Source organism: Stomoxys calcitrans, chromosome 2 (assembly GCF_963082655.1).
Source record: "Stomoxys calcitrans chromosome 2, idStoCalc2.1, whole genome shotgun sequence".
Lineage (NCBI taxonomy): Eukaryota > Metazoa > Arthropoda > Insecta > Diptera > Muscidae > Stomoxys > Stomoxys calcitrans.
The window spans coordinates 207781713-207805170 of record NC_081553.1 but is presented as its reverse complement, the minus strand read 5'-3'; the positions used below and the strand labels follow the sequence as shown (position 1 = coordinate 207805170).

Below are 23458 nucleotides of genomic sequence, written 5' to 3'. Positions count from 1 at the left end.
GCCGGTGCTGCCCGGCCTCTCACTGAGATTCTCTACTCGATACCGCAGATTATCCGCGACTATAGTTGGAGCTACTCAGTCTGGAGCATTCCATTATCCGCAACCTGTGGACGCTCCCGGTAGCTCCCAGCTAAACTTCTCGTGATAACAAAGAACACCACACAGATAGGAGCTCAATGTTCCATGATGTGTGGTATTGATAGTTATACTGTGCAAAGATGACTGATATTCAGGTGTATATGTGACGCATGCACTCGTCATGCTGAGCTGTATGAACTCCGCTTTACACCATAATGACAAACCGTAACAATTTTACAGTCAAAAACTAAAGGAACTCGGGTTACCAGAATGATTCTCGTACATAATACCTTGCGACGTAAATCAAAATTCAAATAACTCATACGCTAAAACAATTTTATAGCTTGAGTTGAAATAACCAACCGAATAACAGGAAGATTTTCTTGGTAAATACTTATTTTTCATTGCCCTAGAGAATATAGACATACGAATACAAATAAACAATGGCTTTGGCCAAATTTTCTGAGTTTTTCTTTAGTCCGTCGAACTAGTTGAAGATCTTTCTTTGAATGACTAATATGGTCACGGGCACATTTTTTCGCCTTATTATTGTATTGTCCAAAAATTTAACGCCTTTTTCATTGTTTCTAAACAAACATTCTTAGTTTTGTTTTCGAGTATTGGTCGTATTCTTGTCAGTGGCAAGCCCAATATGTTGGTAATAGCTGTGTTTTATGTTAGTACTATATAGGGCAGTGCAATCAAATTTATATGAAAATGACATCTATCCAAGACATCGAAGTTCTGGATAAATTAGCAGTGCAGGGTTAGGGTCTATACCCAATCAAAAGCTGTGTTTTATTTTAGTACTATCCAGGACAAGGAAGTTCTGGACTTGTGTAGGACATCTGTCGTCAGGACAGACAGATGTTGATGGCCACACACTTAAGTGTGGCCACTCGTATAAATACCTCTATTGTGAATGGCAAATTAAAGTTAAAACCAATTATTTATAAAATTACTTGCCCAAATCCAAGATTTATTCATTTACAGGTAGTGGCAGTTGCCCAACAACAAAATATTGAGTGAACTATCTGTCAAAATCATTGAGTAGCCCAACTCTGATTTTGTGTATGTTACTAGTTCGCGCCATTTTTCGTTGTTTGTGTGTGTGTTATGGTTCTTAACTATAATACACGCACAGCCAAAACTCGTTGACAGATAGTGGACTCCGCGAGAAAAAATGTCCTCAGCTGTTTACGGTACACATCCTGGTAATTATGTCATGCACAAATCTTATTAAATTTAATTAGGCTTTTTTGGGGTTATGTATAAATTTTACAAATATTTTCACTTTTTCCCCGTATGATTTTGACACGTTGCCAATCGGTGTTACTATCTGATGTCAAACAAACAGAAATGCACCCGAAATATTTGTTGCGTTTTATTTTTGTCCTTCATGGCTTGTCTATCCAGTACTAAAATAAAACACAGCAATCAATAAGTTAATAAAAACAAGTAAAAAAAGATTCGGCCTGGCCGAGTCTTGGGAACCCGCCACTATGCGTTCGGCTAAAAATGGGAGCAAGCAGTGGCAGAACTTCCTTGTCCTGTGTAGATGTCATTTCCAAATTTCATTGCACTGCACTTTATAGTACTTAAATAAAACACAGCTATAGTTTAAAGGCATAAGTGTACTTTTCGTACCAATTTTCTATCAAATCAGGCAAAAATTAAAGCTATTGGCAGCCGTAGAATACTAATCAGGAGATTGATTTGTATGGGTGCTATAACAGGCTATAGAACGATTTGGACCATAGTTACCACGGATGTTGGAGTTATTAGCAGCTTGGTTGGAGTTATTGGATAACAACTGCAGCTCAGGTTGACAACTCGAGAGATTGCTTTATATAAGAGAGTTTATAGACCGAATTGAACCGTATTTGCCACGGTTGTTGAAAGTCAAAATTTTAGCCAATTCGGGCAACAATTGCGGCTTCTTGGGCCTCAAGATGTCAACTCGGGAGGTAGGTTTATATGGGAGCTATATTAGGTTATAGATCGGATCCAAATCATACTTGACACGGATATTAGAGGTCAAAACCGAAGTCCTTGTGCAAAATTTCATATTGAAAATCGAGGCCTAGGGTCTTAAAAAGTCAAAACCGGGGATCGTATTATATAGGAACTATATCCAAATCGGAACCGATATGACCCATTTGCATTCCTAAATCAATAAAAAGTATCTGTGCAAAATTTCAAACGGCTTGCTTTACGCATTCGACCGCTCTCGTAATTTCGACAGACGAAGGGACGGACATGGCTAGTTCGACTCAGAATGTCGTGATGATCAAGGATATAAATACTTAATGGGGTCACAGATCAATATTTCGAGTTGCTGCAAACAGAATGTATGGATTAGTTTATTATTATCTGTTATTGCATGTTATCGATAACTTACCAATACAACTTTGCATTGATATTTTTTCCAGAACATTAGATTCAAACTGCATATAACTAAAACCCGTTTACACTACTCGGTAAATCCGGATTTAATGGCTCGATACTCTGTTTTCCCTTTATAAAATCAGCTGACGAGAGCCTTAAATCCGAGAGCCAAGATCTGTTGACATTAAAAAAAGAAAAGAACATTAAAATGTGAACATCCCATAGCAGAAATATGATTAGTAGGAAAATTTTAATAGAAAATCTGAAAAAATTCTCTTCAGGTTTTTCTTTAGCCAGTATATGAACAGCATATTTAAAACTATTTAGCTTTAATTTCCCGTAGGGTATTTATGTTACATAAAAACCAATTTTCTTATTACTATATTTGTTACAAACATTTTCAAAAAATGTAATAGGCTACTATATTTCTTAAACCAGTGGATTTCCCTTTATCCAATTTGGATGCCTTTTTTTAAAAAACCAATATAACCAAATTTCAAATTTGTTTTTTTTTACTATTCCCACATAGGTTTATTGAAATAAAAAAGTTCTAGCATTTATTATAAGAAGAAACAGCTGTTTTTTTATTTATTTCCGTTTTCATCATTATATCTTTGTTGTACCTAACGTAATGGAATAATTTTGTAATTATTACTTAATTTGTGTACTATATGTTTATATTTGTCAACTGTCTTTGTGTTTTCCCCTTCGTAAACCCTCCTTAAATACAATATTTTTATTGTTCATAGCTTAAAACGAATGTCTGTTCAAAATAGTCTTTAAAAAATTATCTCCTTATTAACTATAATTAATAAAAATAATAATAAAGGTGAATATTAATTTACAAAATTTATAACACTGAAAAATATACGTTAATTATAGTATAAAAAAATGGGGAACAATTATCGCTACGATTAATTAAACCCGACAACAATAGCCATTTTTATAAAATTAAAAAAATTACCATATAATTATACCACACAATACGTAGGCCTGTTTTTGATGAAGCCTAATTTGCTACATCATTGTCATTGTGACTAATTGCAAACTGTGCCCCTCCCCGCGACAACCTATTACCCAGTTTAGCGCAGCCCTAATATGTATATTAGTTTAACAAAACTTCACATTTTTTTAAGGTGGCTTAACAAAAATAGTCCTATTATAAACACATACATACATATTTTATCGGTTTTGAAACATTTACGTTAACTTTTGTTTGGTTTAAGTAAAATATATCAATATTTTTTCGTAGTAAAAAGTAATAAATATACACAAAAACAATATATACATAAATCTAATAGTTTCATTTCAATAAGGGCTAGGTGAAAACATGCTATAAATCTTTGATACTTTCTTTCCTTAATGGTACTTATTGAAGCAACATTTGAGTTTTTGCAAAAATCTATTTTTTTGGCATTAATATTCAAGGCAATTTTCAAGTTGGTAAACGCTGAACTTCCTAAACTTTTCGAATTTCAAAATTCCATAATCATTTAGTGATTTAAAAATCGAGGAAGAATCATAAAAAACAGCACCTCATCAAATGTTTACTTTAAGGGTAGGTATCAAGGCGGATTTAAAAAGGTGGTCTCACGCATACAGCTGTTAACAGCTGGCCAGGCTTGGCGGATTATGATGTCAGATTTTTGTTTGCATCCTCTTTGTTGTCATCTTTTTTCTCGCATATTCTCTGCCTATGTACGCACACGTATTCACACACACACGCAAATTTCTTTGCGTGAGTTGGCAAAATGTGAACGAAAATGCAACGCGATGCGACGAAAATTCCTTTTTTTTATCATGTTGGCCAAAGTTGATAAACGTTTCGTGCACGTTTTTAATGAATGTCAAATTTTCACTCAATAAAGAACTTAGTACCACAAATGAAATTGCTTTCACAGATTTTTTCACTATTTTTTTTATAAGATGTTTCACTGTGAAAACTGAAGTTAATACCCACCTTTAGATTTTTTTTTCGCTTTTTTCGAGGATAGAGTTAGTTTTTTGAAATATTAAATTCTTGATGCCCCAAAGTTTCTAGAGTTCTGTATTAAGTACTGAAGTTTATGCGAAAAAATCCGTTTTTTGCTATCTTTGAGAGTTTTCCTCAAAAGACAAGTTTAAAATTACATCTAATATATAAAATTGAATTTGTATTTGTTGGTTTGTTCGGTAATTTTTCCTATGGAAGGAAACATGGGCTATATAATTTTTTTGATATCGGAAGGGAGGCGGGAGGGTCGCCTTACCCCAAAATTATTACCTAAAAATAAAAGTGGACCGATCGGGGCAATATGGGACTCAAATGAAAGGTATTCAGGAGTAGAACACGAATTTCATATTATAAATTGGGTCCAAGTAACGGGGGGGCGCCTCACTCCAAAACCCCCAAAAAAAGTTTTTTTTTATTTGGGACTCAAATGGAAGGTATTCGGGAGTAGATTGCGAATATGGTCAGGAAGGAGAAATAAGCTTTATAAACAGACATATTGGACGTTCATGTCAATATGGGCCTCAAATGAAAGGTATTCGGGAGTAGATTACGAATCTGGCATACAAAATCAGATCGAAGTATAGGGGGTCACCCTACCCCCCAAAAACGCCTTAAATAGGCATATGACCCATCATGACTATATGAGACTCGGTTTTTTTGTTTGTTCTGTAGAATCAAAAACGGCTGAATAGATTTTTTTTTAAAATTTTCACAGATTGTGTAAGTTTGTCTGGAAGGAAACATAGGCTATATAATTTTCAGATATCGGATGGTGGCGATCCCTTCCCCTACCCCAAAAACGCCAACCAAAACCTAAAGTGAAACGACAGGAGACTAGAAAACTAATTTCGTATTATAATTTGTGTTCAAGTACCCAGCGAGCCTCCCCAACCCAAAAACTCCTGTAAATAGATATATCCGACGTTCATGTCAATATAAGCCTTAAATGAAAAGTATTCGACAGTAGATTACAAATATGGCATAAAAAATTAGGTCCAAGTAATGGGAGGTCGCTCCACCCCCAAGTACCCCCAAATGGGCATATTAGCCGACCATGTCTGTATGCGACTCAAATGAAAGATATTTGGAAGTAGATTACGAATATGACATTAAAATTTGTGTTCAAGTCTAGGTAGCGCTCTTCTTTCCAAAAATAAGTCAAATAGGTTGATTGACCCATTATGACAATATGGGACTCAAATGAAAGGTATTTGAGAGTAGAAAATGAATTTGATATTCAAATCAACGGTATTTGGGAGTAAAGAACGAATTTGATATCTATTTTCAGGGCAAAGAGCCGGTGGCCACCCCAGCCCCAAAACACCCTCGAAACATTTCATATTTACTGACCATTGCAATATAGGGCTCACAGTAAATGGATTTGGGAGTGCAGGACGAATTTGATATCCATATATGAGTCGAAATGTCTGAGTGCCATCCCTCCCCTAAAAAGCACATCTCATTACCCTAATTTTCAAAGCCACCAGATCTCGGAGATTGGTAATGCGATTCGTTCGAAACTTTTTTTGCACTCTCACAGTCAAAATTAAACATGGTTTCTATTGTTGGGGTCGGGTGCCTCGGGGGCCGTCCAAAACCCGCCAAATAGGTATATGGACCAATTACGACAGTATAGAGCTCAAACGAAAGTTAATTGAGAGAAAAAACGAATTTGATGTCCAATTGAAGAGCCATGTGTTGGAGAACTGCCCCACCCGAAAAAAACCTCCCTATTATACAAAAGCTATTTGATTTTTAAATTGATTGATTTTCAGGAAATTGATACTCATTTTCGGGACAAAGTACCACCCACCCTCAAACAGAATTTTTTTACCGTTCATGCCATTATGAGGCTCATATAAAATGTATTTTAAAGTTGAGCACGAAGCGTATTTTTACATTAAGGGCCAAGTTTCTCTCTAAACCGGAAATATTTACCAATACGATAATATAGGACTCAAAAGAAAGGTATTTGGGAGTGGAGTAAAAATTTACCCAGGGGCCGAGAAGGGGCACACTTCTCACACATCATTGAAAGCTTTTCGATTTAAATTTAAACTCAATGATAAGGGACTTTTTTTATAGCCGAGTCCGAATGGCTGCCGCAGTGCGACATCTCTTTGGGGAGAATTTTTTACATGACCATGCATGGCAAATGTCGCCAGCATTAAGAGGGGATCACCGCCGCTCTAAACTTTGTCCGATCTTATCGCCAGGATTTGAACGCAGGCGTTTAGCGTTATAGGTGGACATAGGCTACAGTGGCACGAATTCGATATACGCATGTAAATTTAGGGTAATTTTCAAGGGCAAAAATGCTGTAACTCCTTCATTTTTCCGAATTTCGAAAATCCAAAAGCATTTCGCGATTCCAAATTCGAAGAGAAATCAAGAAATGAGCAGCAATTCGTAAAATTTGCACTTTTATTTTTTTTAAATTTTTTTAGAAGGGGATAGCCTCATGAAAATTTTTAATTTTTGATGCCTCCAAATTTTTTTAATTGAGTATACAGTAGTGAAGTTTATGGCAAAAAAATGAGGTTTACTGCAATCCCTGAGAGTTTTCCTCAAAAGACAATCTCAAAATTGCATAATTTATATCAAAAAATTCTAAAAAATCGATGTGATTGTGAAACTGCTGTAGCTTCCTTAGTTTTTCGAACTTCGAAGTTCTGGCAACACCATTGAATTCGCGAAGTAGAGCTCTCTCCTTTTGTTTGGTTGTAAATTCAAGGTCATTTTCGAAATCGCTACAACTCCTTAATTTTTTCGAATTCCGAAAATTCGAAAGCATTTCACTCTTCGAAATTCGAAGAGGAATCATGAAATGAGCAGAAATTCTTAAAAATTGCACTTGTATATTTGTGCATTTTTTTTATGAAAGGGGATAGACTCATGAAAATTTTAAATTTGTGATGCCCAGAAATTTTTGAGTTGAGTATATTGTAGTGAAGTGGTTTATTGCAATCCCTGTGAGCTTTCTTCAAAAAACCGGCTCAATATTGCATAATTGATATCCAAAATATTGCATAATTGACATGCAAAAAAGCATATGTCAATTTGAAAATTTTATAACTTACTTAGATTTCCGAACTTTATGAGATTTTAAAAAAATCTTGGATTGAAGAAATAATGCTCTTGCAATATTGGTAATAACTTGCGCAAAAAATCTTTTGTAATTTTCGAAAAATAAGCCTAATATCTTTTTTAATGACTCGAATACGAAAATGATGTAAATTCTTTAAATTTCGAAAATCAGAAAGCTTCACTGAGATAGAGAACAAATATTCTGAACATACCATAAAACTACCTTATTTGAATTATTTCTCTTTTCTAGATTGGATCGCCATTATAGGCTCCAATTAACAAAACTAATCATACATAATATGGTTAGTTATAATACAGTGCAGTGCAGAGAAAATTGTATGGAACTGACATCTATCCAGTGCATCGAAGTTCTGGATAAATTGTCAGTGCAGGCTTAAGTAGGTTTTCAGGATTGCCATGATGTGTTTTTGGCAATTTAGTGGAACCACGTACAGAAATACCTCCATTGTGAATTGCAGAATACAATTTAAACTTATAAATTCTTAAATGGCATGCACAAATCTTAATAGCGTGCACTTCAATGCCCACACATGTTTTGTTAGTTTTATTTATAAATTTTACAAATACATCTCCTTTTTTCCTTGCAGTGTTTTGACAGGTTGGCAAACAGCGTTACCACCTCATGGCAAAACAAACAGACTTGCATTAGAAACTTTTTTTGCGTATTATTTTTGTTCTTCACGGCTTGTCTATGCAGTACTTAAATAAAATACAGCAAATTTTACCATCAGCGCTACAGTTTGTGACCCTTAGGGTCAAATTGACCCTTTTTTAAAACTTTGACCCTTTTGTGACACTTTTTGTTCTACTTCTTCCGTCAAATCCACTAACATGTTCATGTTCGATTCGTTCCGAAATTTATGGATATCAGCTGATTTAAAAGGGAAACAGATATCATTCAATTGACGTATGCATCGATTACAAAAATATTAGTGTTTTTGGAAGTTACTGTTTTAAGCGCGTTTGTTTGTGTTAAATTAGAAAAAAAATCTCATCTTCTATATTCCAAACGGCTGCCTGAAAAAATTCTTTATTTGATTCTTTCTGCCGGAGCATCGAAATCCTTTCAAAAACAGTAGTCCTACTAAAAGGTTAAAAGTGGAAACTTGCGAATCCATGCTCTAAATCTCGTAGAAAATGAAGTTGATGATTGAGCAAAAGAGGATCTTATTCGAAAATGTAGGAACGAAGTCTCAAAAAAATAAATGTTCCTATTGTATTATTTTAAAAGTAAATTACATACTATGTGAAAGTATTTACTTAAATGTAGTTTTAATCAATTTAACATGAATTGTTTTCAGTTTTATGTTTGCTTTTTTTGAATTGCAATATTTTCGTTACATAAAAACAAATAAGCCGATGACCCTTTTTTTTTTTGAAAAAAAAAACCATTTTTTGCGACCCTTTTTAAAAAATACCTTTTTTAACCCTTTTTAACTAAAATTTTCAACCATCCATCTGCCTAGTGAGAGTCTGCATTATCATCACATACACGGATTTATCGTCATTGTTATTGTCTGCTAACCGTCTTTACCTACCATAAAACTGTCTTGTTCAAATTATTTCTTCGCTTCACATTGGGATTTCGTTGATGACGGATCGGTGTAGAGTCCTCGTTGTTGTTGCATTTGTTTACATATAACTGTATTTTCGTTTACTGGCCGTGAGGCTATAGTTTATATTAAATACCGTACAGTTACACATAACAGTGTATTCGCGTGGTTTTATTTGTTTTATTCGTGGATATTATTCAATTGATGACTTGATAATCTGGAAATTTAATTTATAAGTAAACACTTACCAATTAATTGGATACCCTTTTTTTGTTTAAAAGAAAGCGTGGAAGTTGATCTATTTAATACCGTACAGTTAGACATTTCGGGCTATTCGCGTGGTTTTATTTGTTTTATTCTTGGATATTATTCAATCGATGGCTTACTTGTTACATTGGAATTTTAATTTATACTTGAACATTGACCAATTATTTGGATTCCCTATTTTATTGATTTCACATTAATAACTGGATACCCTGGCAGTATGGAGTCAATTGACTCCGCCAAATAATCAATACCACAAAAAAAATTTATATCTCGTTGCTGGCAACACGCTATTATCGGCTCTAATTAACAATAGCATTCATAGAAAATGAAGAAAGTTCAAGTAAGGGTCATGGTATAATTAAGAGGTAGGGCCATTAGCACAACAACAAAACCAACTAGTGGCAAATGCCGTAAACTGAAATGTCAAAGTGGTTCTAGAAATAAACTTTATTTTACCACTTATCTTCAACAAATGTGTTTTATATTTGTATTTTCATCATAAGAACACACACTTATGTGTGGAATATCTGATCAAATAGAACATGTTTTTAAGATTTTAGAAATATATCACAGATGTGATATCAAACCTTTAACATTTAGATGTACTGCAAAATCAAAACAAAAATAAAAAAATTACACTCAGGTGCTCGCATGACTTCACCTTATTAGTGCATCCTGAGTAACAGCAAATACGAGTAAATGTTAATAATTTAAGTTGAAAATAATAAAATATCAACATCTTTTCTGAAACAAGTTTTGTTCTTCATAGAAAATTTGGTTTTATAGAACATTACATTACCATAGCAAATGTCTAAGGATTGTAAGTAATATCTAATAAAAAATGTGAAAAATAAAAAAAAAAGAAAGAGAGAGAAATTTTATTACATTAAGTTTCCTTAATAATCATACTTTTATTAAAATTAGGTCTTTGCCATAAAACAGGGGATCGGCGCTACCTGCCACCCGCCCACCTGCCAGTATTTGGCCATAAAAACAACAACACAACAAATAAAACTATAAAAATTTGTTTTGATTTTATAAATCGGTTTTATTGTAAAATCGAGATAGGAATATTATAAAATACTGCATCTGACATCTAAATAAGTTCGTGCATCTAAATCATAACACCAAAAATACATCAAGTGTAGAAAATATATATGTATATGTGTTTGTATTTCTGCATGAAAAGATACATAGAACAGGTTTATAAAAATGATGCATTCTGTGGTATTTCAGCACACTAGTGGCAGCGGATTACATTTTAAGCTTAAAGTGAAGAATTGGCATGGAATTGCAATAGAAAAAGAGAAAAAGAAAAAAAGAAAATATTCTAAAAGATTCAATTATTCAGCTCGTATAAAATATTGGATATAGTGCCACTAGATTCGACATTGCTGAGAGCAATATTGGCCAGATGAGGTTCATAACGGCGAATGCTACGCTTTGCGGTTGTGGTATAGATAACCAAGTTACGCAGTATAAGGGCGGCTGTTAAGCGAATGCTTTTGGTTACCGGTCCTTCGTTCTCATCCATTAGTTCCTTACAATTCAGAAAGTCGGCGGTATGTCTTTTGATGGCTTGCAATGCCGACGAACCGGTAGGTGTTGCCTGCGAGGACGATGACGAAGATGTGGATAGTGATGGTGATGCAGTGTTTGTTCTTTGTGACAACTCAATGTTGCGCACAATCGTAACGGGGGGCTTAGCTGGGGCAATGTTATGAGCACCTGTGGCAATTCTGCGCTGCATCGCTGATCTAAGACATTCCACTGTCAGGTGTCGATCTATAAGATGGGTCATAAGAGAAAAACGCTTACGTGGTATTCCATCACATAGACCGGGACCTACACCCCATTGGCAGAAGATTTCTGCCGAAGGATCTAGGTGATCGGGAGCATGAGAAGTGCATACATGATGTTGCAAATCACTAAGGGATTTGAACTTCTTACGGGGACAGTTACGCCAATCACATATAAAAAGCCACTGAGCATCAGCCGGTGTTAATTGGGGTAAAAGTGATTGTGGAGTGCTGGTTTGAATTTGTGGTTGAGACTGCGTGCCCGGTGCTTGTGGAGCACTCGGTGCAGTTGCCGCTTGCGGATTTCCACTGACTGTTGTATTTGATGCTGCGTTGGAGGTTTGATTTCCACATGCCGCCTGTGTAGTTGCCGTTAGAGTGTTACTTGCGACAACAGGCACATGTAGTGGTGCAGAAGTGGCAGGTGGAGGAGCTACCTTAACCAACGAATCCTCCTTTTTATCTTCTATTGCTGAATGGGGTGCTGTTTTAGCTATTAGTGTGGGTGTAGTAGCGTTACTATTTACTGCAGCTAACGGAGGAGGTCCACTACCAACACCCGGTGGCAATTTCACCGTAGGTAATGAAGGCTTTATCAATGTGGGCGGCAGACTTGGAGTCAAACTTTTCTTTAAATTACTTTGATTTGAAGTTTGTATTAAAGATGGTGGTGGTGGTGGTGGTGTTGCTGTTGGTGTGTGTGTTTCACTTGTCTGGAAAAAGAGCACGCAATTAGTTTAGAGCATATGGAAGGTTATCAAAAAGCTATGATCTAAAAAAGGATAAATTGTTTATATTGTTAAAATAGTTTAAAAGCTACAACTCAAAAAGGAAAATATATTTGCTAAAACTAAAGATTATTATATATATATATGATCTATAGGATGACCAAAACCAATTTAAACTCGTTACTCTAAAACAAAAAATGTTACATAATCGATTAATTTTTTTTTGTTTATATTGCTTTTAAAATAAATCAAAGCTGCAGCCAGAGGGCTTGAACTCGCAACTTTCTTTGTTATAAAAAACCAAGGGAAAAATTTGTTGATTCATAATTAATATGCTTTTGATATCCCAAAAACTATTTTTTTCTGAAGAAATTAATATTACAAATGTTGGTTTAGATGGTAGAGATAAGACCTAGAATAGCATTTGAATAATTAGAGCTACGGTTTACAGGAGATAATGTGCAATTTCTAGGCGCTAGGCAGTCCGGGAGCCTTTTGACAGACCCCTTACCCCAATAACGACGAATGGGTAGAAGAATATCCAAGAATTGAGCTGCCTTAGAAAAATTCAAGCTCCATTTCGGAAAGTGGGATCCTAATGTGATTTAGATTGGCGTGAAGTAGACGAATAAAATCAGTTTAAAAAAAATTGCCGTCATATAAGATCATGTTTTGGGCGAAAATTGGCAATTTTTATATCTCAAAAAATCAAACAAAAAATTTTCTCTAAACTAAGGAGTGAGATTTCTGGAAACCACTTTAAGTTCTTGTTGTATTTGATGGTTTTTATATTAAAACAAGTCAAAGCAAGCGTAGTTCGGCCGGGCCAAATCTTATTGATCGCATTTGTCAAGTTCTTTGTCCGAGATGTCTTTATAGGCAAAGAAAGGATAATGAATAAAAATTGCCATGACATTGGAGCTATATCTTGTTATGGGATACTTGGTTTAGATGTTGGAGAATATTGTAGAATTCATTATGCAAAATTTCAAAGCGGGGAAGGCAAAAACAGAAAATCGATTTATATGGGAGCAATATCAGGGTTTTGAGTTTCGTTCTCAAGAGGCTCAAGTGGTATACCGGGACATCGATTTTAGACCGATTGAGACCATACTTGCCACGTATGTTGGAGATCGTAGATGAAGTCATTGTGCAAAATTTCAGACAAGAATTGCGCTTTATAAGGGCTCATCAAGAATTAAAGCCGGGAAATCAGTTTTTAAAGGAAGCTATATCAAATTATGAACCGATTCAGAAAGAGCCGGCAAACTATCGATAATGGCATGATTCCATAGTTTCGATATTTCTAATAATAAAAATCGATAGTGTCGATGTTATCGCTTATTTCCCATCACCAATATTTCAAACAAAAATGGGAAGAAAATATCACGAGATCGATTTATATGGAAGCAATATTAATGCACAGACCGAATAAAACCAAATTTAATGAAGTCGGTTGGAAGTCATTAAAGAAATCACTGTACATTTTAATAATTTTAGCCAAATCTTATGAAAATTGCGCCCTCTACAGGCGCAATGTATGTAGAAAGGTAACCCTGACAATGTTAGGAAAAGACGGATAGTAGATAAAGAAAAGGATAGATAGACGACCTACGTTAGCTTCCTACACTTTGTGTATTGTCACCTTAAAACACTCTCTCCCTGCGAAGTTATCGTTCTTTGTAAATAGTATTATCGTTTTCATTAAATTAACTGAAATACTTTTAAGTTCTTTTACACAAACATTCAATAAACATTGTTCTAAGATTAAACGTGTGTGTAAGCTAGTTATTGAACTAATAGGCAGAGACGACAAGAATCCCAGTAAACATTATGCCCAAATACCCCTAGACAACTACATTGCAATTCGGAGGCTGTTCCTTCTGTGACTCACCAGGGATCCCCACATGTATTTTATAGGATACATTCTGTGTCGTATCGCTTAATTTGTTCATTTTTTGCAAAAAAAAAAAATAACTTTTCCGATAGTATCGATAGGAAAAATATCAACCGATATTCAAATAAATCGATATTTTGCCAGCTCTAGAAGTATTAATTGTAGAAAATGTTAGTCGTATCGGGTAAGAGTTGCGCCTTATAATAGGCCACAACACGAGCCACCTTTGCGCAGATGTTAGCATGTCCGCCTATGACGCTTAACGCCTGTGTTCGAATCCTGCCGAGAACATGAGAAAAAATGTTCAGCCTGATTATCCTCCTACACTACTGGTGGGACATGTGAGGTACTATGCCATGCATAGAAACCATGTAAAAAATTTCTCACCAAAAAGGTGTCGCAATGCGGCACGCCATTCGAATTCGGTTTAAAAAAGGAGGACCCTTATCATTGGATATTTCTTTTTGGACTAATACCTTACATGACTGGATAGAGCATCCCGAGAACTGTCTGCTGACCAAATTTGCAAGGGCCATATTTGTTCATATGGCCACGGGCATATGGCATTTGCCTATAGAAAATTAGTTCATATTGGAACATGTAGGGGGCTTTGACGGTTTTTGTCTCGACTATATTCGAATTTAATTTCACATACATACGCTATTCTTGCTCTTAATTTTTTTTTGAAGTCTTCCGATGGCAGATTAAATGTAAGTTTTTGAAACCCAGTTTTTCGTTTTTTGCTGAATATATTGTAGTAATCAGTTTTTTTCAAAATTGCCAAAAATAACTGATGTCTTGGATGTTCTTTCCTTACTAATGTTTTTTTTCTAAACATATTTTGGGATAGTCATCAATTTCATTACATTTAAATTTTATCTTTTAAAAATATTTCCTGGAAATTTGGCCATTAGAGGAAATGCTTTCGAAAAAATATATTGAAATTTTGGTTTTAAGGAAAATTCTATCAAAATTTTGTCCTTTGTCAAATTGATAAACGTGCTCTATATACCCAACAACTATTGAGTACGGTGTAGAGCACGCTTTTATTTTGAACATTTTTTCAATTACCTTTTTCATAAAAAGTTTTTTCGTTTTCATAATTGAAGCAGTTTCAATTAAAAAATTAATTGGTTCAATTAATTTCGTATTTGAAACCGATTTTTAATTTTTTCCGTGTAGGCTACTTTAATAAATAAAAGGCTCTTTTGAAGCTTTTCCTAATCTCTTCTGTTTGAGCAATTCTATTGAATATCGAAATATGGTCCGAATTGGACAAAACTCGCCACTTTTCACTGTTTAAAATGTCAGCAAAATCTGATAATAAGAGAATCTTATATGAGTGCAAGACCATAAATAGGGAGATCGATAGATGTAGCAGCTATATCAAAATATGATCCGATCTGCACCATATTCGGAAAGGATGTGTAGGGCTCAAACATAGCTTACTCTACTTAATGATAGCAAAATACGCTATTTATGGGTGAAAGACCTTCAATCGGGAGATCGGTCTATTTGGGGACTATTCCCAAAAATGGTCCAATCTTAACCATACTTGACCATAAGACGATTACCTGGTTAGATGTATGTCCATAGTGGCATGGGCGGATCAATATCCACACCCTCATTTCAACTTAACCTAACCATACTCATTACGGTCGTCGAAGGACTGAATACAGCTCACTGTTTGGCGGTTTTTATTGGCCTGAGAAGTTAAATAGGGAGATCGTTCGACATGGGGGCTACATTAAGATATAGACCAATTTAAACCAAAATCGACACTCATGTCGAGGATGTTAACACAAAAAAGTGCCAAATATCAGCCAAATCGGGTTATCAATGCAGCGTTTGTGTGCTTAAGACTATAAATCGGGCTCACTGAGCCAAATTTTAGGGAAATCGAATAATAAATGCGGTTTTTATTGGCATTAAAAGTTAAATTCGGAGATCGGTCTATATTATATTGGGGCTATATTTAGATATAGACCAATTCTAACCATATTCGGCGCGAATGTCGAAGAAATAACAATAAATTCAGATTTTATGAACCTTCGATCCTAAATCGGGAGATCGGCCTATATGGGGGCTATATTAAGATATACACCGATTTGGACCATATTCAGCACGGATGTACTCGGACAACAAATGTGGCCTAGAATCTTAAATCGGGAGAACAGTCTATATAAGGGCTATATTAAGATACACAGACCGATCTGAACCTTATTCTGCTCATACGTCGACGATCTTAACACAAATCATTGCGCCAAATTCCATCTAAATCGGGTAATATATGCAGCTTATATGAACCTAAGGCCCTAAATCAGTAGATCGGTCTATATGGAGGCTATGTTAATATATAGATCGATTTGGACCATATTCCGCACCGTGGTCGGAGATCTTAAGACAAAACATTGTGCTCAATATCAGCGAAGTCGTATAATAAATGTTGCTTTTATGGGACTATGACCTTAAATCAGGAAATCGGTCTTTATGGGCCTTTATTAAGAAACTGACTGATCTAATCATAGTGCAAAATTTCAGGCAAATCGAATAATAAGGACTGCTTTTATGGCCTACGTTTTTAAATCGGGAGCTTAGTCTATATGGGGCTTATATCTAGATATAGTCCCATATAGCGCACATTCGAACTTAACCTAACTATGGACAAAAAAAGATTCGATGCTAAGTTTCAACTCAATATCTTCGTTTTAACGAATGTAGAGTGACAGACGGACGGACGGACATAGCTAGATCCTCTTAGATTTTTACGAATAATTCGATGTGTTGCAAACGGAATGACGAAATGAATATGCCCCCCATCCTTTGGTGGAGGGTATGCAAAAAAAAAAAAAAAAATAAGAGAATGTGAGAAGGGCAAGAAAGCAGAAAGCAATACAAGAAAAAAAAAACAAGCCAAACAAAGCAAAAGCATAAGCAAATTGAAAAAAAAAAAATAAAACAGTTTTCCACATATTTGAAGACTTTCCAACACTCCTTGGAAGTGGGGGATTACGACGGACCTTTACTGCTGCTATTAATGCAGGTGTTTGAGGTGATGTCATTGTGGCTGCCACAGTTGACACTTTTGGTGTGAGCACTGCGGCTGCTTGAGTTTGTGGCTGTGGCTGTTGCTGTGGCAAATGTTGCTGTTGTGGCATAACGGAAAATGAAGATATTTTTTGTTGTATTATAGAAGGATGCTGTTGCTGTTGTTCTAAAACAGCGCGAATTTGTTGTTGTACCTGTTGTGTTTGCTGCTGCTGTTGTTGCTGTTGATGTTGTTGTATTATGTTTGTGGCAACAGTTGATTGTGTGGGCTGTTGTGTTGTTATAATCGTTTGCGAATTTAACTGACATTGTTGCGGCGGTGGCTGAGCTTGGGTTATAAGCGTTTCCTTTATTTCAATTGCCCTTCCGCCACCCAATATAACATGGCGTTTTTCCGCTGGCCCCGATATTATGTGTTGCTGTATAATGGATTGATGTTGTTGCAATTGGGGTATAGCTACTGGCGTTGCGGGTGGATTTGCAGCATGTCCTTGTACTATAGCTACACCTTTGGTTCCAATGGACATTCTAGACACGGTGTTTTGTTGAGAGGGCTGAATGGCTGTATTTACCTGAGCTACTGGCTGATGAAGTTTTATGGTAGCTGGAATTTGATTCAATTGATTGAGAAGAGAAGGTGACATTTGTCCAGTTTGCAATTGCGAATTTTGTTGGACGCTAGGCATAGTTTGTGTAGTTGTGGTTTGTATAATTTGCCTTGATTGGGCTGGCACATGTTGGATGTGAGTAGCCGCACCTGTTTGGGGGTTTATAAAGATCTGCTGTGGCGTCTGTGGCCTTTGTGTCAGCAAAACCTGTTGACCTTGTGGTGTAGTCATTATCATTTTCTGTTGCTGTCCTGGTGCCGTGGTGGTTATGATTTGTTGTGGCGCTCCTGAGGGACCTGGTAGGCTATTTTGCTGCAATATGATTATCGTCTTCCCCCCAGTCGATTGCTGTTGCGGTGTCTGTGTGACCAGAACCGTTTGCGTTGGTGGAGGAGGCTGCACTACGGGTTGTGACTGTGGCGTTTGTTGCGCTACTAAATAGGTTTGACCCTGTTGATTGGTGGCCAAAACGTATTGAGTGGTCTGCGTTTGGGAAGCTGCTGGCTGTTGTTGAATAACCTGCTGTATTATCTGCTGTGGCTGGCCATGTTGTGTGGCCTCTAAAGGCTTTTGGTGCAAAATAACGGGTACGGTTTGCAGGCCCTGATCAGTTTTTATGGTTGCCACTGCATTTGGCATAGGATGTGTAGTCTGTCCAGCAGATGAATTCGCTTGGGTAACCTTTAGCTGAGACGGCTGATTGTGTTGAAATACCAATTGTCTGGGTACATTTTGAACGGCGGTCTGCACCTTAGCAGCTGGAATTATAAGCGACGGCGGATGTTGTTGCATAGGCTGTTCGGTCATCAGATTGTTCTGTTGTGCTGACAATTCTTCCAAATCTTCATCTTCTAAAATTGAAGCTGCCATTTCAGCATACAGATTAGCTGCATTTTTGGAGGGCGTAACCGGCACTTCAGAATCCTTTGCATTAATTGACGAGGAGTCAAGGGCCATACGTTTGTTCTGCGCCGAAGTGTCTTCCACTTTACGTTTCTGAATTATGGTCGCTGGTATGGGTGGTTCAATCATTTTCTTATCCAAAATATCCACCAACATTTGATTTGCCAAGAGAATGGGTCTTCCCGAAGAATCTTTGGCTACATTTGCTCCACTTAGTGGAGCCAAAGGGGGTGGTGTGGACTCGGAAATGTGGGTTTGCTTCTTCTCCATAGACAGGGTGGGATTCAAGGGTTTTATGGTAGTTTGCCCAACTTTCACTGGGGTATTTTGCATAAGTGGGTTGCTTACTAATGCTGTTATGGCCGTGCTAGCAACTTTTATTGGTTGTGGTGAGGATGCTACCGTTGAAAGTCCACTGCCACATGGTATATTGCTTGTGCTTGGTGTGCTGGTGCTTGCATTCGCTGTGGTTTGATCTTTTTGCTTTTGCTGTCTTTGATTAACTTTATTTGCCAAAAGGCTCTTAATGAGTGATGTCTGGGAGGCGTGTTGTGGATGAGCCTGATTTAATTGCGGTGACTGTTCAGTAGACGCTGCTAAAGAATCACTTGCTTGAGATGGTTGTACTGGCTGAACTGAGCCATGTTCTTCTACCTTAGCTGCCTCCGCAGGCTCCTCTATGTCCATTTTTTCGTCACATTTTATTTCAACATTGGGTTGTGGTAGCATTGCAGATGACTCTTGATTATTTGTCGTTTCGATGACACCTATTTGAGGTTTTGGACTTACGGCTGCAACTATTGCTTTGGGTGCATTTTCTACAACAGGCTGCGACGCCCCACCTTCAGACGAGACATTGGTCGCTGCTAAGGTATTCCCATCTTTCAATTTCTTTTTAATTTTTCGCGTGGGAGAGTTGTTATCATTCTGTTTGCCACCTGGGGAGCTTGGCCCTGGAGTCACTAAGGTGGATTTTTGTTGCATAGGCAAGGGCTGAGCTCGCATCCTTAGAGAAATGTAATATGTGCCAGGTAACTCCGTTCCATCGCTCCTTCGCACTATCGCTGGGCCAACAGCGGAGGAAAAAATTAATCGCATCAATTTCGGGAATTGCATATGATTTAGCACCGATTGTTTTCCGGCTTTCTGACAGTGCGACAAGTACATGCGATACAACTCCTGTTGTTCAATATGACATTCAGTATTTGCGCGCTCAAATGTAGCACCTAACCAGGCCAAGGCAAATTGATCATCGTCCTGTGTGAAGTTCGGAGGCATTTGCATTTGAGGTGGAGGAGGAGGATTATTTTGTGGTTGGGGCTGTTGCGGTTGTTGGGATTGTGAATGATGTTGTTGCTGATTATGGTGGTGGTGCTCTACAGGTGTGACAACAGAGCTAGCGCCATGAAATGGAAGTATGCTATCCACCACGTCGGACATAATATTTGGATTTGGAATTATTTGCTGTTTGTGTATGATTGAAGCATGAGGGGTTGACTTGTGCATGACAGCTGCATTTTGCAAGTTGGCTATGTTTTGTGCTACCATTGGGAGCATATTTCCAGGCACTGTTTCTACCACTCTCATTAGAATGCAACCGTCGGGACCATACGACTGAGCTTCGACTGTAATCAATGATATCAATTGATCCACAATACCCCGGACATGCATCATTGACTGACAACTTTTCGAACCCATGCAAGTAAGGGCGTATATAGCTTCCAGAGTGAATAACAGCAGCATTATATCATTTAGGGATAAAAAGAGGGCAATAGTGTTGTAAAATTTTTCATTTAAACACTTAAGGATATATTCTTCGTTAGCTTCTCGTTGGCATAGTTTGTAAAGAATTTCCAAGCAATTTATGATGACACCACGGTCCGGTCCATCGATACCGTCACAAATAGTAGCCATGAGACAGCGGCTAAGTTCGTCTGTTGTGGGATCTAACATTTCGATTTCTGCAGCAATATTGCCGGTTATTTCCAAAGCTTGAATATGTACATTGCTCCATCTAATGTTGGACCCCATAACTAAAAAGCGTAACAGGGTTTTATTTTTAACCAGCACAGGCAAATTTTCAGCAATAAAGCTGAGGTTACGTAAGATGGCCACAATTTGAAGAACACGTTGACCGACGTAATCGTGAGTACCCAGGCCACGGCCTAAATTCAAGAAATCATATTCTTTTGAATCGTACCAAATACCCTCCTCAATGCCCTGTTTTCCATCGTCCCAATCATCTATTACACCCGAATCCATTAAAGTCTGCTCATCGGTGTACAGTTCTAGAATTTGGGGATGGCCATGCAACAAATCATACCAAAAGCCATAGAGCGAATGATGGCGCACCCCATTGTAGATATGCTGAAATAATTTTCTCATTGAATAATCGGAGTAAACGCCGGTGTGTGCCAGTAAAGCATCCAATAATTTTGGATACTCATTTACTTTCAGCGTATGTTTGCTCTCATTAGCCATTAAAGTACAGGCATTTATGGCAAAATCTTGTTCATTTGGTAAAGGTGATAGAAGAGATAACATCAGTTTTTCATAGGGCGATGACTTATGCAAATCGGTAGATAGTTTGAATTGGCGCCGTCGATCCATATTTACATGGTGTTGTTTATAATTATAAGTCATTGCAATGTTGTTCATTGTGGATGCTCCGCCTCCAAATAAAGTTGAAGGATAGCGGGAATTTCCCCTGCCGCCTCTACCACTACCGCCTGCTCCCATCATCTCAGCCAATTCAGCTGCCTCTTGGGCATCAATTTTTTCTGGGTCTTCGCCAAAGAAACTCACGCGTTCATACTTTTCCAGAAAACGTCGATAAATAAATTTTAAGCCGGCCGAACCATTCACAATTTTTTCTTTCCACCCCAGCTCGGGCAGCACATCGTCCCATTCATCTCTTGCATTGACTTTAAGAAACCCTCCCCTGTTGGTTACCACACAATACAGACGATGAAGGTCCACTTCACGTCCAGATATTCTCGGTATATTTCTTATGGTAGTCCTGGAAAATTACAAGGCTATTTTAGGACTTAGTTTGCCAAATGGATCAGGTGTTTAACTTACCCTCTCTTTTCGTGAAATTGTTGCAAGTCTTTGTAAAACTCATCGGGTGGTTTAGGAGGATTTCTTCCCTTTGTCGCTGTAGCATTGTTTTCCCTCTCAAACCTATCGTCTGAATTCTTATCACCGCGATTTTGATTCCGCGACGATCTTAATGGTGTTGTCGGCGCTTGAACTGGTACTGCCGAATTACTTGGCGCAGATGTAATTAATGAAATATCTGTTTGTTGAACTTTATGCATGTTATTTGTTTTGACCGGCTCGGTAAGCAACATTATTTCTTAGAAACGGAAAAACTTTGATATTTCACGAAAATTTAGCATTTTTGGGTACGAATAAATAACAACGCTTGTCCGAAATAGTCGATAGTCGATTATTTTCAATTTGATTTTATATCGAGTATTTAGTCGATAAATGATTAAGTTAAATAAAGCAGGGTACTCTGTTAAACTTTCGAAATAGGGTTGGTACCATGACATAATTACCAGGTAGTGTACCGTAAACAGCTGAGTACAATTTTTTATTATGTTATGTTATGTGTGTGCATTACATACCCCTCAAACTGAACATATTTTTTGATTATGACAAAAAGGGGCTCAAATCTGGTATCTGTTTTAGGGCCAAATGTTTCAGGGTAGAGTATGAATCTGATACCCACTTACGAAGCAAAGGGTTTGGCAACTCTTATCCAATACCAAAACCAAGAGAATGAAGAGGATCTAACATCCAAACTTTAATGGGTGAAACCTCCCCTTACCTTTTTTTCAAAAAGTCAGATCTCAGAGATGGGTGGGGCGATTTAAGCGAAATTTAGTTTGTGATTATTGCTTAAATGTGGTTTTTGGGAGTAGAGTATGAATCTGATACCCACTTACGAAGCAAAGGGTTTGGCAACTCTTATCCAATACCAAAACCAAGAGAATGAAGAGGATCTAACATCCAAACTTTAATGGGTGAAACCTCCCCTTACCTTTTTTTCAAAAACGTCAGATCTCAGAGATGGGTGGGGCGATTTAAGCGAAATTTAGTGTGTGATTATTGCAACCCTGATTTTGTGTATTTTACTAGTTCAGGCCATTTTTCGTTGTTTGCACAACCAAAACATGCTGACAGATAGTGCACTCACGAGAAAAAATTGTACTCAGCTGTTTACGGTACACTACCTGGTAATTATGTCATGCTACAACGTATACATCATGACATAATTACCAGCTGAGTAAAATTTTGTTCGCGAAGTGCGCTGTCTGTCAACGAGTTTGGTTGTATGTGTGTATATTATAGTTAAGAACCATACACACTAACCAACAACGAAAAATGGTGGGAACTAGTAACATACTCAAAATCAGATTTGCACTAATCATTGATTTTGACAGATAGTGCACTCAACATTTTGTTATTGGACAACTGCCACTACGTGTAAATGAATATATTTTGGTATGTATACTAGATCACGGTTATATTCATAGACGATCTAGAAATGTCCATCTGTCTGTTTCTTGGAAGATGGCATATACCTTGATATAGCATCCTTAATACCTTCCCCCCGGTAAAAGTTGTATTTTTTCCGATTTCAAAGAACAATCGTGCCGAGTTTGGATAAAACGATCATACAATTTAAGTGTTTGTGTCCAGAAAATAACGAAATTTGAAAGGGATTCCTTAACAATAGTACCAGTTTCAGTCAATATCAGATCTTACGCCCTTTTTCCTGAAATTTAAAGCAGTGAGACCCCTCATAATACTATTAGGCCCCTTGACATCCATGATTTTATACTGCACTCTTAAAAAAAACACAGAAACGACAAAAAAATTAAGTAAACTTGAGTTATCTCCGGCGATTTTTTCAGGTATTAATTTGGTTTTAATATGTTGGAAACCCCTACCAAAAATTGAGGTCAGCCTACCAAGAGAATAAAAACCTACCAATTTTGGTAGGAATCTACCAAAACGACAACATAAGTATTGATTACACATTTCTGTGTAAACGGTATTCGATAGACGCCAATCATC

The 23458-nt window shown here is 37.0% G+C and overlaps 1 protein-coding gene across 3 annotated transcripts; it reads right to left on the bottom strand.

Annotated features, from left to right (window-relative positions):
- Positions 1-10410: 10410 nt before the first annotated feature.
- LOC106090993 (AT-rich interactive domain-containing protein 2) lies at positions 10411-21807 on the bottom strand. 3 transcript variants are annotated; one of them, XM_013257374.2, is made up of 4 exons: positions 21452-21807; positions 17054-21389; positions 16832-16957; positions 10411-11899 (listed from the first exon to the last, which is right to left on the bottom strand). In XM_013257374.2, exons 1-4 carry the CDS (start codon positions 21721-21723, stop codon positions 10727-10729), a joined length of 5907 nt encoding a protein of 1968 aa, XP_013112828.2. In that variant the 5' UTR covers positions 21724-21807; the 3' UTR covers positions 10411-10726. The 3 variants fall into 3 exon arrangements, with proteins under 3 accessions (XP_013112828.2, XP_059218498.1, XP_013112829.2); XM_059362515.1 differs by having other exon boundaries at positions 16832-21389; XM_013257375.2 differs by lacking the exon at positions 16832-16957.
- Positions 21808-23458: the final 1651 nt, after the last annotated feature.

What these genes read in the sequence shown, in the direction of transcription:
- LOC106090993 (XM_059362515.1), bottom strand. Translation starts at nt 21,723, where the DNA reads ATGTTGCTTACCGAGCCGGTCAAAACAAATAACATGCATAAAGTTCAA. An exon ending in CAATTTCACGAAAAGAGAGG is followed by an intron (nt 21,390 to 21,451) that starts GTAAGTTAAACA and finishes GTAATTTTCCAG; the next exon opens with GACTACCATAAGAAATATAC. An exon ending in CATTAATAGCAGCAGTAAAG is followed by an intron (nt 11,900 to 16,831) that starts GTCCGTCGTAAT and finishes CTCTTTTTCCAG; the next exon opens with ACAAGTGAAACACACACACC.